At 43.2% G+C, this 15,803-nt stretch overlaps 1 protein-coding gene across 12 annotated transcripts; it reads left to right on the forward strand.

Moving 5' to 3' along the window:
* The first annotated feature begins 1,002 nt into the window (after window positions 1-1,002).
* Window positions 1,003-10,689, forward strand: METTL21C (methyltransferase 21C, AARS1 lysine). 12 transcript variants are annotated; one of them, XM_063102193.1, is made up of 8 exons: window positions 1,005-1,062; window positions 1,680-1,723; window positions 1,838-1,911; window positions 2,585-2,648; window positions 3,346-3,445; window positions 6,600-6,751; window positions 9,443-9,560; window positions 9,993-10,689. In XM_063102193.1, exons 5-8 carry the CDS (start codon window positions 3,355-3,357, stop codon window positions 10,385-10,387), a joined length of 756 nt encoding a protein of 251 aa, XP_062958263.1. In that variant the 5' UTR covers window positions 1,005-1,062; window positions 1,680-1,723; window positions 1,838-1,911; window positions 2,585-2,648; window positions 3,346-3,354; the 3' UTR covers window positions 10,388-10,689. The 12 variants fall into 12 exon arrangements, with proteins under 12 accessions (XP_062958267.1, XP_062958266.1, XP_062958263.1 ...); XM_063102189.1 differs by lacking the exon at window positions 1,838-1,911 and adding an exon at window positions 1,371-1,410 and having other exon boundaries at window positions 1,016-1,062; window positions 3,329-3,445; XM_063102195.1 differs by lacking the exon at window positions 1,005-1,062 and adding an exon at window positions 1,342-1,410 and having other exon boundaries at window positions 3,329-3,445.
* The last annotated feature ends 5,114 nt before the right edge of the window (window positions 10,690-15,803 follow it).

The following is a 15,803-nucleotide window of genomic DNA, read 5'->3' on the forward strand; positions in this document are numbered from 1 at the left end:
CCAGGTCATCTACCTTCATTTAAGGAAGTGGGAAAGAAGACCTAAAGGAAACTGACATAAGGAACAAAAAATAGTGATGACAGAGAAGTGAATACCAAAGTTGGGTTAAAAAAAAAAATGAAAATAGGCTCTTATATCTATGCAAGTTAAAACACCATTCATTTAGCTCCCTGGTTGAACATAGTCCATCATAAATAAAAATGATTATTTAATTCCTGTTTGCCTGAGGCTTTTTTACATGACCTATATTCTATTTTAAGGGTTTCCAAGGTTCATAAATGAGCACATGACTTTCCTCCTTCCCTTTTGACTGTCCCTTATTTCAGTTAAATAAAATTCAATGGCTCGCTTATTTCCTGGAAGAGTTTTTCTGATTTCCTATTCCTGCTGCCATCCTAAATACCCCGTATGTGACTTCAAGCCTTTGCCCTCACGTCCTTTCTTATGCATAGACATTCTCCTTTCTTCCTCACAAAAGTTTTCCCTTCCTCTTGGTATAGTCTTACGTTGTTTCTGGCTGCGGCAACCAGGGTCCTGGGCAGAGTCCGCGGCAGGCATGCCCTCCCCAGCCACAGATGCCTGGCTAATAAGCACAGAGTTTGCAGGTCTGTACAAAATCCCAACTACCCAACCCCACTTCTTTTTAAAGTGAAATGTAAGTCTACATTTCAAACTACACCATAGCAACTGGATACCACAGGGGACAGCTTCTGTTCTGCTGGAGTCATATTTCTGGATCTTTTGGGGCAATTCCATTTCCTGTTGCAAGGACTGTGTACGTGTGTGTGTGTGTGTGTGTGTGTGTGTGTGTGTGTGTGTGTGAGAGAGAGAGAGAGAGAGAGAGAGAGAGAGAGAGAGAGAGAGAGAGAGAGAGAGAGAGAGAGAAAATTCTAGCAAAGTAATGTGTCTATGAGTACTGGTGGGTAATGCTACTCTAAATAACTTGGACTTCCACTGGCTGGCTTTTGTTCATAAAATGCTAATCCTTTCAGGTGCAGACCTATATAAAACATCAGGGATTAAAGGGTGCACAGAAACCTCAGATCTCTTCTGCTCCATAAGGTAAAGATATGTTTAAACTAACAGTTTGAAATTATTGGAGAGTATTAACAAGGAGTCAGTGAAAAAGCTTTCAAATTATTTATTAAATACTAATATATGATATAGATCAATGATGTTTCAGTCTAATAACAGACACTAAGTAGATTACCATAGTTATTTTCTAGATTGCTTTTCAATGCAGTGTTTGAAAAAATTAATTTCTCATGTCAACTACAATAATGGGGAGGAAGTCATTTCATTTCACAAAGAAAAGTATCGCCTGGTATTTGACTGAAAATAGTTCTCTTTTTCTTGCATGCAAAATGAAGAAATGTCTTCAATTTAATGCACGGCGTTCCATGGGGACAGGTAGCCATTCTGCATGGTAACATCATACTGCATGTCTGCCCTACAGCTCTGGGGATGGTAACAGTTGATATTGTATGTGTAAGAGGCTCTGCGTGGATCACCTCCCTTAATTCTCTTCACTGCCACATGAGAAAGGCACTGCATTTTCAACATAGCTCTTACATGGCCGAGCCAAGCTTCAAATGCAGGCTTCTTATCACAGCGCTAAGTGGTCTACACCAAGGACCCTCCATGTACTTTCAACAACCAGTCTGTTGGGTTTTTTTTAGGGGAACAATTAACTTCCTGGAGTTGTGGGAGAGCTGAAAAGGAGGTAAGTATCAGCAAGAGAAAAAACTCTCCTGTGGAGAGCACAGTCTGGTGGAGCACTCTTGGTGGGTTTGGTGAGTTGGAAAATCAGGGTAAATACTTGACTGTTTGATTCCAGAGCCAATGAAAGAATGCCACATTATTTCCACACCAATCTCATTTCTTTGAAATCCTGCCGCAGGACAGGGACACGTGAGCTCTCCAGGGGTGGGATGGAATGATGGACCCTGCAGAGGCTGCTGCTCTTCCTTGTGTTTCGTTTGATCACTGAGGGCAGTCCGTGTCCGAATGCTGGATTTAGTGCTGGGTTCTAGGTGAGCTAGTTAGCAGTGGCATGGCTGCTGTGTCTCGTTACCTCCTCAGTTGGCTGATACGATTGGGCAGCATGCGTGTGTGGAGAATAAACCCAGGAAAACACACGGACCAGGAAAACCACTTACAGTTTGTAAAAAAGACCAGAACACATCTCCCTGACAGCATGGACTTAAGATACACGAAACATTTCAAGTAATTTCAGGGCAAACTAGGCAAGGAAAACCCAGGCCACACCAAGGTGACTCAGGCTGCATCCTGCCTCGAGGATAAGAATGTAGTTTCTGCAGCTGGACGTCTGGCTTCGAGTCCTGGCTCTGTCTCGGGCCAGCTGCATCTGGTCTTGGGCTGATTTTGAATCTCTCTGTGCCTGAATTTCTCTCATCTGAGACGAGGCATAATGGGAGGGTCTGCTTCATAGGGTTGGCGTGGGGACTAAATGAATAGGCTCAAAGCCCCAGGACGGTGCTCAGCAACAATCCAGCAGCTTCAGGCCTTGTTATTTCGATGCTGATCAACGACCCCAATAACCGATTCTCTTGTTCTGAATCAGGCACAGTTCTCCTGCGCTCTCATCCTCACTTCTGCTCTTCTGTTTCTCTCTGCAGCCCTGGGAGGTAGGCAGATATCACTATCCCCTTTCTGCTAATGAGGAAATGAGTGCTGAGGGGATCAAGTGAGTTGTCGCATGTTAGAGCAGGGTGCCAAATTGGGCTCCTGGCTCTCAGCCCCAGCACTCTCCGCTGTCCTCCAGCAGAGCCTCAGATGAAAGGAGAGCAGCCTGGTGTTTGCTCCAAATCTCGGCTTCTCATCAGTGATGTCATTAACCCCACAATTTATGAGTACCTCCAGTGGTATGCAACGCTACACTGATTTTCTTTATTAAGATTCAGTTCTAAAAATTATTAGAAATACATTTTAGACCCTCGGAACTTAGTGATGTGCTACAATAATTGGGGGTAGGGGCAGGCAAGGATGGCAAAGAACAAATTTACAAAATTATAAAAACTTGCCATAGCCTCCTGAGCGACACCATGCCTGTTTCCAGGCTACCACTGCCTTGTTTTTGCATTTCTCTGTGCACACACGTTCAGGAACGTCCAATAGTCTCCCAGTATTTTGCTCTGCAAAGCCAGGATGGCAGCTCCTTGGGTGGCTGCTTGCTCACCCAGGGGACTAAGCTGAAAAGCAGCCGTTCTTTTCGGCTCAGCAGATGCTAAGGCGATAAGCTACACCCATCAGAGCCCTCCAGGAGAGTCACACTTGACTCGGGCCCAGCGACTCGGGTCTTGTCCAGTTCTTTCCTCTCAGCAGGCGCCGGGTATGGACGTGTGTCTGAGCTCCGCAGGTGGCTGGTTGGAGGCAGAGAACGAGGGGGATCTCCAGAAAGACAGCGCCCGGGGACCCCCAGGAGGTAACTTCCTTGTTCATCACCTCAATGGTTTTCCTCAGTTGCTTTCCTGGTGGTGACATTTTCAAGTAAACTTTAGTGACAAGAATGTCCATTTCTAGATTTTTACTATAATCCTTAGTAGAAAAATGCCTTCATGCAAGCTTAAATATAGATAGCATCAAAAGTAATCTCTGTTTTTCAGTATTTACTTATCAAAGTCCACAAATTTGCTTGTCTTGTATATAAATCTAAGATTGCCATATTTTTGTAACAAGAACTTTTTTAAAAAAGCCCACACAAAATCTAGATTTATTTCTGTGTTTTGCAAAATGCATTCCTGGCAGCTTCCTCATACAGTGGATCTTATAAATCAAAGTGTGGTTTCCCATGAGGACAATGTAGCAGTTTAGGGTTGCATCTCTGGGCACAGAATCAGTAGTCAATAAATAATAGACATAACAAATGATGTAATAAAAGCCAAGATATAGCATTTAAAATGTTTACAGTCATTTAAAGTGGTAAAGATATGTCCCAACTACTAAATGAGGGTGTTATTTTTACTGAATTATTTACATAAAAATGCAACTCTACCTTATCTCTAAACCTAATCTCTTTAACACTATCGGGCTAGCATAGATACAATAAAGGAAATTATTATAAGTGCAGTAAACATACATTTCTTTGTCTTTGTGGAACTTCAGAGGGTCCTATGGGAGAATATTTGTATGCTCATGTTTCTTTACAGTGCTGACCAGGGAAGTGTGACTGTCAAGCTTACTATTTGTCAGTTTATTTACCTGTTAAATGATGAACCAAAATCAGTCCACTTGACTTTTCCTACAGTCTTGAGAGAAAAATAAGTCCCCAAATAGTGACAGGAGAGAGGAGGGGAAGGAGGCTCAGCCTGGGTGACGGGGGGTGAGGAAGGGAAGCTGGCAGAAGTCCCTGCTGCGCCCACCGCTCAGAGTCACCTGCCCTAGTGCTGTGCTGGAGATGGCTTGTGCTGGGGCCTGAATTCCAGGAATTTTGCAAGCTGGCCGTTACACATGGCCAGTATTAAAATTTAAGTAAACTTACAATTAAATAGATTATATTAAAGTAAAAGGTATATTTAAGAACTAATAGATTAAAAAAATACTCAAAACTTATCACTAATAATTTTACTACATGCTACCATTACCTATGCTCTCGAGGTGCTGTCTGTGGTGTCTGCATGATAGAAATGCTACACGAGGACGTGCTGCTGCACATCTTTTACCAGTGACATCACGTCGGGAGTTTGAAGTCAGCAGTGATGGGAGTATTGACATTGGGGCAATTGTCAAACCCTATAAATCAGCACTTTGTCCCCTCCCTTCAAAGTGGTGGTTAAACGTTTATCAGCACACAACAGTCTATCCTTCTGCCTTCTTAGTGACCCTGAACCAGAATTCAGAGTCAGCCTTTCAGCCCAATGGTAAAAGCTAGGGCCTCTTCGGTCATTTATAAATATTGGGTTCTTTTCGTTAGATGTCAGTAGCTTCCCGTAAGACGTAAGTGAAGACTATAGGTCTCACTTCCTGCCCTGCAGCCTCCCTACAACCCTTACCACGGCATGTGACAGTAAAGGACAGTCGCAGGACTGAATTGGCTATTAATTAGCAGGTTCTTGCAACTGAGGCCCAGGTGAATTCCAGCTCACCTTTTTTTGTTCAAGGCAGTGAATTCTCCTTCAAGTGGTGGAACACACTGAATCAGAAGAGGCCAAGAGCGATGCTGAAGCGCTAAGGGCACCCATTATCTAATTTAAATGAGTCACTGCACTCACACTGTGGTCAAGAACAATTTCCTCATGTGCTGCATACTGATACTACTGTAATATACAACAAAAATGCCTAGCTAGAAAATCAAAATGAAAAAAAAAATGCAAGCCCTGTTTTTTTTGGGGGGGGTAATTAGATTCAAAAGGCATTGTCAAGTTGCAAATATTTCAAAATGCTTCCTCCAGATTTCTGTACATATTTTATGGTGAACCTGTTACAAACGGTTTGCAGACCAGCAGCACAGAACTGCTCCAGCGTGTATCGAAATGAAGGACACTTGAAGGTGTCTGGAGGGCCTGCCTCTGAGGGACGGACTGGCTCTGAGGCATGGTTGATCTGGTTTCTTCCAGGCTCATTGCACTTGGCCTGCTATTCACACCCCCTCCCCCGCCGCCTCCTCTTCCACCTCCAGTGTGTACTTCTAATTAGAGCACTTTGATGCTAAGAGACTGCTTCTTTCAGGAATTTTTCCAAAGCCCATATTCCACCACTGGTTAAAAATTTTCCAGTCATATACCAGGAAACAAAGGCAGGTTTTATGCAAATAAAACTGACCTTCTTTCCCCACAGACTCCTCACTGTGAATTCCTTCCCACCGCTGGTCTCCACATCTCTTCCTCTGCTACTGACAAGCCCTAAGTGTGCACCTGCTCAGGACTCCTTCCTGACACATCTACCTACTGCTCTTTTTATTCTTATACACTCTGAAAACTTGCTATAATTTGTGATTCTGTGACATCAGCCCAATCAGGTGCTCTTTTCCTCTCATTTTATATGATATTTGAGAGCTACGAGTCATGTGTTTAAAGGAGTATTTAAGGCAATAGTAACTTAATAGCCAGAGCTCATCTGACATCCCCGCCCCCACCAAGGACTGTAGAGCTGGCTCAGCTTTGGGTGGCCTGTACCTTTTGAGGAGCAGTCAGGGGAAGGATTTAAGGAACGTAGGCCAGGCAACATGTGGGAATGTTACTTCAAGACCTAAAAATAATCAGGTCCACGTTTTCCTAGTTCTTCCTTATCCAGATAGCTAGTGGGTGCATTTTGCTGGTAGGCTGGCTTTCTCCCATTATCAATCGTAGGATGGGAATGGATCCACACCTCTTCTGTCCTCTCCTAAATAAATGAAAGACCCAGGGCAGCCTTTGGCATCTTGTCATATAAAAATGTCACAACTGAACTTCATGCCCCTGTCCTCTCACATAATTCTTTTTGGTTGTTGTTTTCGCTAATTTGCAGCCATGGTTGTTGACAGCATCGTCCCTTGTGTATGAAAAACTGCTCCATCTATTCCCATTTTACCAGTTGTACCAAGTGTGTATTTGCACTGGATGAACAAATGACGAAACCCATTTTATTTTTCTGCTTCACAGATGCTAACAAGATAGAACCGTCTCTTCATAGCCTCCAGAAATTGGTTCCTGCAGATTATGGCAGCTACACTCAGGAGCGGTATCGGTTTGCTGGCAAGGACATTGTCATTCAGGAATCAATAGAGAGTTACGGAGCCGTGGTGTGGCCAGGGGTGAGACAACCGTTGTGTGTGATGTCAGGCTTCCTGCAGGTAACAGTGTCATCCAGTGGCGTCGTCTGGCCATTGGCCAGGCGCGTTAACACTCTGTGCCTCTCAAATCCGTCGCCCGGCGCCCTCAGGGCTGTTGCTGGTGAGCTCGGGACCAGCAGGAACAGTGTCTTTCTTCCAGAAGCATTGGTTCTGCTTTGCTATGTTTCTTGAAATATTACTTTTACTTTTTGTCGTTTATTTATTCTGGTGGCCGGCCTGCCCTGGTGTCGTAACACCGCTCTCTAACCAAGGGAGCTAGCCGGCCAGCCCTTAAAACGTGATTTTTACGTTAAACAAACCTGACCTTGGGGAAGTAGGGCTCAAAGTCACATGAATTGTGAAGAAAAGCAAACCAGGAAGTTCGAGTCGGGACGTGGCAGCAGGCACCTGGGGCCACGGCCACGGTCCCCGGGCCACTCCTGTCTTCCACGTGGTGGGCATGTCAGCAGAAGCGCTTAGGAGCGTGACTTGTCCCAGGTCACCCCTGCCGCAGTCCCGGGGGATGGCGCCCAAATGGGTGAGACACCCGGGCTTTGGAGCCCGAAAACCTGCGGCCCCGGGCTGTGTGCTCGGACGCCCGTGCCCGTGTCGCCTCCCCCGGCCCGCGCGCTGGCGGCCACGTCTGGTTTCCACGCGGCGGGAAGGTTCGGGGCAGGGCTCGCGCCGCGGAAGCTGGGACGGTGCTGTCGCGCCACGACAGAGGCTTTGCTGGGCGGGAACGGCGAGCGCGTCACCGTCTCCGCCACAGCTTCCCACCGGGGTGCACGTGGGGGCGACACGGGCCGGCGCGCGCCGGGAGGAGCTGCCGAAGAGCCTCGGTGCGCGGCCTCGGGCCTCCGACAGGCGCCCTGGACGGGTAGAAAGCGGGGAGCAGCCTCCCCGGGCGCTTCTCGGGCAGCTCGCCGGCCAGAGGTCGCCTCCGAGGTCGCCGAGGGCGTGCAGCGCGCCCGGGGACTGGGGCCCGGGGCAGGAGCCCGCAGCCGCCTCCGCGGGGCCCTGCCTGGCCCGCGCTCCCTGCTAACACGGCCCCCGGCCCCCAACACGCGCCCGGGGGACTGACCCGAAGGACGGCAGGTGGCGCTGCCGCTCCACCCCGCCCTCGCCGCGGTGACACCCACACCCTTGTCCCCTGCCTCATCCTTCACACCGGCTCAGCCCTCCCTGGCGCCGGGAGGTGGGCCCCGACGCCCCTGCGGCCTCCATCGGCTGCACTGATCAGAGTGACAGAGCCAAAGAACCCCGTCTTGGGCCGCTCCCGCCGCTGACGCTGGTACCGTGCGTGTGGCGCCCGCCCCGCCCCCACCGCGCGCCGCGTCCCGCCGCCCCCTCCCAGTCGCGCGGTCGACCCCGGCTGTGGACACGGCCGCGTCGCGCTCGTCTGTGCGTGTGTCTGTCTGTTCGGTATGCACAGGTGAGGATGGACGGACCTGCGGGGTGAGGTCTGCTGCTAACCGACCTCCGGCCATCCTGGGTGGGGAGTCTCCAATCGTTCTGGCCGCCCCCCAACCAGCCTAGGCCCTAAATCGAAAGTGGGGCTCAGCAGGAAGAAACGGGCTATCTTTAGCTAGGGCCTAGACAGATGAGCCATTATCAAGTTCAGTTGGTTGTTATTGTTTTTGATCTGAATGTTCACATTCCCAACTCTAGGCTATTTACACTCAGATTTAAGTAACTTGCTCATGCAGAACCGTTCCTAATCTCTCCAGTCTAGGGCATTGCTAGCCGAGTCCTCACTGGCTTGAGGTAAAAACCTCATGAATCGATGTAAATCAAGTATCCTTTCTCTCTCTGTAGAAAGGCCAGGGAAGGTGGAAGCAGATGAGAATTAATAAAGAAAGAAAGGGACGTCTGATTTCTTATATAAAAAAGTACTTCATTTATTCATATACAAAACATTTTTTTAAAAAAAAACCTCCTTAGGCTGTGGGGGTATAGCTCAGGGGTAGAGCATTTGACTACAAAAAAAAAACCTCCTTGCTGCTAGTCAGAGTGTGGCCCTTGTGCCAGCAGGTTAGCATCGCCCCGGGGGCTCAAGATGCAGAATCTTGGGCTCCTCCCCAGACCTACTGAATGAGAGAAGCTGCGTCTGTCACAAGCCACCCAGGGGAGTCGCTTGCACACTGAAGTTTCAGAAGCAATGATCTGACACTCTGAGTGTTTCTTAGATGAACCGCTTAAAAAAACAAAAAACTGCCCAGCTGTCCAGTGCAGCAAAGTCTTAACCGACCAGAACTTTGATGAAGAAATCAGGAGACATGTGTTTAAGTTTATACAACGTTCTTGAAGCAGCTGGAGGCCCAGCATGACTAAACCAGTGGAAGAAGATGCTGTTTTTAGCCCCACATTACTCTGATTTGTAAGAGTGTGACCTAATCCGCTGAATTTACTGTTTTTTGGAGGTTGATCAGATGTGGTATACGCACGTAAACAATCTGTTTCTCCAGTTTCTTTGATGTGATTAGTTATAACTTTCATATTCCAGAGGTCTAGATATGGCATTAAATGTATATTTTGGTTCTTATGAACCCATCTATAAACTAAAAATGTTTAATCACATGTCTGTTAGTATTTAACTTGAAGTGGCAGGAGGAGGTGTCTACTGCTTTCCAACATTCCAGTGCCCACGTGATAATTGTTGTAAATGTTTTTTAGGCCACGGCTTTGTGTCAGTATTTGGAAGAACATACAGAGGAACTGAATCTCCAAGATGCTAAAATACTTGAAATTGGTGCTGGACCAGGCCTTGTTTCCATTGTGGCCACTATTTTAGGTTTGTTTATTTCTGACCTTGTTTCAAAGACCGTCACTGTGACAATCATAGTGAGTGCTTTCAATAGGACAGGCTGTGGTTTAGGTGCTTGGCCATGATTCCACCCCAAAATGTCATCTGGCAGGAAGTACTACTGTTACCCCAGAGATAAGATCATTGAGTCTCAGAGAGGTTAAGGAAATCCTCCAATCCACTCAGTTTCCATGTGACTCTGAATCCTCAAGACCGTGGTAATCACCTTACAGTGCACAGGACAGGACCCCCTACAGGAATTATCCAACCCGAATCGTGAAATATGTCCAACCTATATGCCAACAGGGCCAAGGTTGAGAAACCCAGTTCTACTTTTTATGATTGTCTCCAAGTATATGTTCACTGTGGCTGCCCAAATGTTTCCAGGTAATTGTGACAATTTTTCTCTTTTCCTCACAGGAGCTCAAGTCACAGCAACGGATTTGCCCAATGTCCTGGGAAACCTTCAATATAATCTTTTAAAAAACACATTAAAATGTACAGCACATCTGCCTGAGGTGAAGGAACTGGTATGGGGGGAAGACCTGGAACAAAACTTCCCCAAGTCAACGTTCTATTACGATTACGTTCTGGCCTCCGATGTGGTCTACCACCACTACTCCCTGGACAAGCTGCTCAGCACCATGACCTACTTGTCCCAGCCAGGCACGGTGCTGCTTTGGGCAAACAAGTTCAGATTCAGCACCGATTATGAATTTTTAGAGAAATTCAAGCAAGTTTTTGATACAACACTCTTGGCTGAATATCCAGAGTCATCAGTCAAACTTTTTAAGGGGATACTTAAATGGGACTAATCAAACAAATGACTTTCAAAATATTAGTGTATCTTTTGAGCTGTGTTAGAAATTGCATTGGCAATAAAAGATGTCTTTTCTAAGATTGAGAAGGTAGTGGGTAGAAACAACTTATATCCCTAGAATAAATGTAACAATACTGCAGCAACTTTTAAATAACTTATGATTATTTGGCTAATATAAATATCTACAACGAATAACAAAACATGAAAGCAGCTTTCTTGACTTCCAAAAATCTGAAATTTGTGTTTAATAAATTTTACAGGAATAAGTTAATAAACAAGTGGATTTGCTCCGTCTTATTTCTGCTGTAGAGCATAGTTTTAAACTTTTCAATATACTTTTTTACATGATTTTTGAAACTGAGTTTGACAGGGTCATTATATCTTGGTTTGAACAATTTACTTGTACAGATTTTAACTGTAGCAAAGGGAGAGGGTACTGGGTGATAGAAAACAGTTGTAAGTTTAACACTGATTAAAAGCAGAAAACATGGAAACTGCTGGAGTGAGGAAATCAATGTTGTCCTAGGAACTTCTTAAGTGAATTTACAAATACGAGGGTACTTCAGAAAGTTCGTGGAAAGATTCATATTATCTTTTAATTCCATTTTTCCATGAACTTTCTGAAGTACCCTCATACTCTCCCTCTCTGTGTCAATTACTTTACCTGTGACAATTTAAAGTATGATTCCTGGATCTCCTACTTTTTTACAACTTTCTTTAGTGATTAAGATTCTTAGAAAACTAGGAAAGAATGGAAAATGGTTGTTATTTATAAAAAGGTAAGAACCATTCTTAGCCTGCAAAAACAGGCTGTGGGTTGGTTTTGGCCTGGTTTGCCAACCTCTGGAACTATAGACAATTTACAGTGGAATTACTAGAACTCATAAGAGTTTAGCAAGGTTGCCAGTGTCAATATGCAAGTCAATTTTACTTTTAAATGCTAGCCACAAATGGTTAGAAAATGAACTTTAAACAAAGTTATCACTTACAATAGCAATATCAAATATTTAGGAATAAATCTAACAAAAGATCAACAAGAACACCACGCAAATTTATAGCAATATTGAGACATATTAAAGATAACCTAAGTAAATGGAGAGACATACCAGGTTTGTGCATTGGAAGACATTAAATATGTCAATTTTTTCCAAATTTATCAATAGATTATGTGAAGTCTAGTCAAAATCCAAATATGCATTCTTGTGAAACTTGTCAAGCTGATTCTAAAATTATATGAATATTAAAAGGCCAAGAAGAGTCAAGACACTCCTGGAGAAGAACCTGGAAGATTTGCTTTACAAGAAGTCAAGAAGTATTTTAAAGATGCAATAATGAAGATAGGTAGTATTATTTGCTAATACTAAAACGTATTGATATTTCTTAACACACCTACATACATATTGGTATTTCTTAAAATGAACTTTAAAGCTACCTATAAAAAATTAATAATTATGTATCTATATATTTAAGTGCCAAATGAGCATTCTAGACATAATTCCAAAAATTTTATTGCCTTTATTTTCTCTTTTATTGATATTGCCTATTAAGAATTTGAGTCTCTAAGGTATTTGGTGATGAATGTTTTAAATACTCTTCAGTTATCTGGATGAAGATTAAAATATCTTCTCTCTTTTAAAATAAATAATAGTATGTTCATCAACTAACAGCAAGATCTATCTGATAAAAAACTATTTCCAAGATTTTAAGACTATTACTTAAAAAAAAAAAAAAAAGAAAAAAACCAGAGAGAGAAAATTGTGTCTTACCCTCCCTAAAAAACCCCCACAAAACCCAGAAGGCAAAAACCTTGGCCAAGGCAGTAGCTTTAATTTCCTTCTCTCAAGCAAAGGGACGGAAAATAAACATGCCTTTCACAAATGCTCTCCTTTAGGATATGAAACTTATAAGATCAGGACACCCAAAGCAGAAAAAAAGTTGTAGGAAAAGGCAGGATGTCTTTTATATCCAGATAATGTGTGACAAGCACAGGATGTTCACCTGGTGATTCCTGCTTTTTTCCTACCCATGTTTACTTGCTGCTGCTTTTCTGTCTCATGTGAACACGGGCGGGAAAGATAAGTCAATCTGGAAAACATTGGTTTGTTAGTATAAAAGTCAGTAATCAGTCAGTTGATATCAATATAAGATAGACATATAGGTCAATGGAACAGAATAGAGTCCAGAAATACAAGGGCTCTTCAAAAAGTTCATGGAAAGATTCATATTATTTTTTAATTCTATTTTTTTTTCTATGAACTTTTTGAAGTACCTTGTAGACCCACACATATGTGGTCAATTGATTTTTGACAAAGTTACCAAGATATTCAATAGGAAAGTACAGTCTTTTAAACCAGTAGTGCTAGAACAATTACACACACACACACACACACACACACACACACACACACACACACACACACACACACACACACACACACACACACACACACACACACACACACACTTGAACCTTCTCTCATACCATACACAAAAATTAAATTTAAACGGACCATAGACCTACATACAAGAGTTAATGCTATAAAAACTGTAAGCCCTCTAGAAGAAAACACAGGATAAAATCTTTGTTACCCAGGTTAGACAAAGATATCTTTAGATATCACACCAAAAGTACAAGCCATAAATGAAAAAAAAAAATGTTGAACTGGACCTTACCAAAATTAAGAATTTTGCCTTTCAAACAACACCTTTAAGAAACACACTGGACGGCCTACGCGGGCTGAGCCCGAGCTATGGCCTGAGCTCCTTCCAGTCCAGCATCGCCTCCACTGGGAGCGCCTGCCCCTTCAGCTGCACCAGCTCCTCCAAGGCCGTGGCCGTGAAGAAGATCGAGACCCACAATGGGAAGCTGGTGCCCAAGTCCTCTGATGTCCTACCCAAGTGAATGGCCACTGCAGCCCTTCCCAGCCTCTGCCTTCCTGTGGCTGACCCAGAGCTTGTGGGGGAGGCAGATGTGCTGGGGAATGTGGGGAACAGGAGACCCATCTGAGGCTCAGCCCTAGCCCTCAGCCCACTCTTTAGGGGAGTCTACTGCCTGGGGTACCCCCTCTTGCTCATGTTCTAAGAACCAATTCAATTGTCTCTCCCAAAATAAAGCCTCTCCTGGCCCTGCCAACCTCCACCCCCCCCCCCAAAAAAAACAACCAAACACACTGTTAGAAAGTATTTGCACAACACACATCTGATAAAGGGTTTGTAGCCAAAATATATAAAATAACTCTTACAACTCAATGATAAGACAGAAAATCAAACTGAAAAAGATGGCCAAAAAATTGGAATGGAAACTGTACCATAGAAGATACATAAATGTCTAATAAGCTCATTATTTATAAGGGAAATGTGAATTAAAACCACAAAATACTATAACACAACCACTAGAAGTTAAAAAAGAGGCAATATCGAGTGTCGATGAGGATGTGCAAAACCGGTGACTCTCACACAATGATAGTGGGAAAGTAAAAAGTTTCCCACAATGTTAAAAAGAAACATACCAGAGCACTCAGCAATTTCATTCCTAGGTATCCAACCAAGATAAACTAAAAGATATGCCCATACAAAAACCTGTGAACAAAAGTTCATAGCAACATTATTCATAGTGTCGTCAAATATAAACAATCCAAATATCCATCAGCTGGTTAATGGATAAACAGTGTGGTACATCATACAATGGAATATTACTCAGCAGTAAAAAGGAACGAAATGATACACCCAACAGCATTGATGAAACTCAAGAACATTATGTATGCTAAGTGAAAGAAGACAGCAAAGATTACATATTATGTGATTCCACTCACATGAAATTTCTAGAAAAGTCAGAACTATAGAGATAGAAAGCAGATCACTGGTTGTCTGCGGCTGAGGTGGGAATCAAGATTGACTAAAAATGGGCATAAAGGAACTCAGATGATTAGTAATGTTGTAAAACTAGATCATATTGACAGTTGCACTACAGACATTTAACTGTACACTTTAAAATGTTGAAATTTTATGGTATGTAACTTGTACCTCAATAAAGCTGTCAAAAATCCCCATGGTTTGTCCTAAATGTTATGCAAATTATTTCGAATCCTCTTTTAAGTAGATGTAATCTATTAAGAGAAAGAATTATAGCAATTGGACCCTGCCCTCTAAATCTCAGACTTTCAAATGCATTTCTTTTACATTCACACAGCAAAGGGACAAGCTCATATGCTTATCTTGTAAGTGGACAGAAGTCGATTCTTTTAGAAAAGATTGATTGCAGTTATAAACAATCATTTTGTTTATACTTTTTTGAAAGTAGACAAATTGAACACTTTGTGTGTCCATCTTATTACATGGCAACTATAGCTCACTAATGCTGTTAAGTAAAGAGAATAGCACTGTGAACCCCCATCCCCAAATACATTTTCAACTCACGGCAAACCTCCACCCACTTCTTTGCTTCTGTATTAATTCGAAGCAAATCACAAATCCTTTCCTCTATAAATTCAGTTTGTATCTATATAAGATAATCATACTATTATCACATCTTAAAATAATTTTATATTAAAGAATATTAAGTAGCTTAATATATTAAAATACCTAGTGTTCATATTTCCAGTAGTTTCGTAAATGTCATGAGATTTTGACTTTGTTTCAATCAGACCCTAATAAGGTCCACGTTTGGTTGATTGGTACGTCTCTTAATCCACTGGTTTTCTTCCACCTTGCTTTTTTGTGTGATTTCTACCTGCTGCATTAAGTGGACTTCATCACCAGAGTGTCCTTGAACATGTTCGTCTATCCTGTGTTCTTCCTGTAAATCGTACATTTTAACGATTGAGGCTTGGAACCATCTAGACCTAGCCCAGCTTAGATCAGCCAGCCAAACTCTGGCTAAATTATACTCAAGTGAAAATACTGTTGTTGGAAGCCATTGAGTTTTGAGGTAGCTTATTTGCAGAATTTCTGAGGCATATGTTAATACATTAACTTTTAAAACCATACATAAAATGAAAGGGAATTAGAAAAGGTATCTCCAGTTGCTTTGTATTATAGTCATACTTTGGATAAGACCTGGCACAGACAGATTCTAGAGTGAATTTGGTTTACTGGCTGGGAATGCAGGTGTCAACCTGGCACTGATACACAAACAGTAGTGTGTGAATTGGATGTCCCTTCAAAGCTCATTGAGACAATCCCCACTGTGATAGCGTTAAGAGGGTGAGAAATCCTATAATGGTAATTGAAAGGTGGGACCTTGAAGTGGTTAGATTGTGAGGAATGGTGGTCATGGGCGTGGTTCTGAGGCCTTTAAAAGGACAGCCCGTGAAGAGCGAGCACTCTCTCTGCTCAAGCCATCTGCCATCTTGCAATGTGATACCCTGTGTCGCTAAAGTCACCACCAAAGACCCTCACCAGCTGTGTTCCCT

Source organism: Cynocephalus volans, chromosome 7, assembly GCF_027409185.1.
Source record: "Cynocephalus volans isolate mCynVol1 chromosome 7, mCynVol1.pri, whole genome shotgun sequence".
In the NCBI taxonomy this organism is placed as follows: Eukaryota; Metazoa; Chordata; class Mammalia; order Dermoptera; family Cynocephalidae; genus Cynocephalus; species Cynocephalus volans.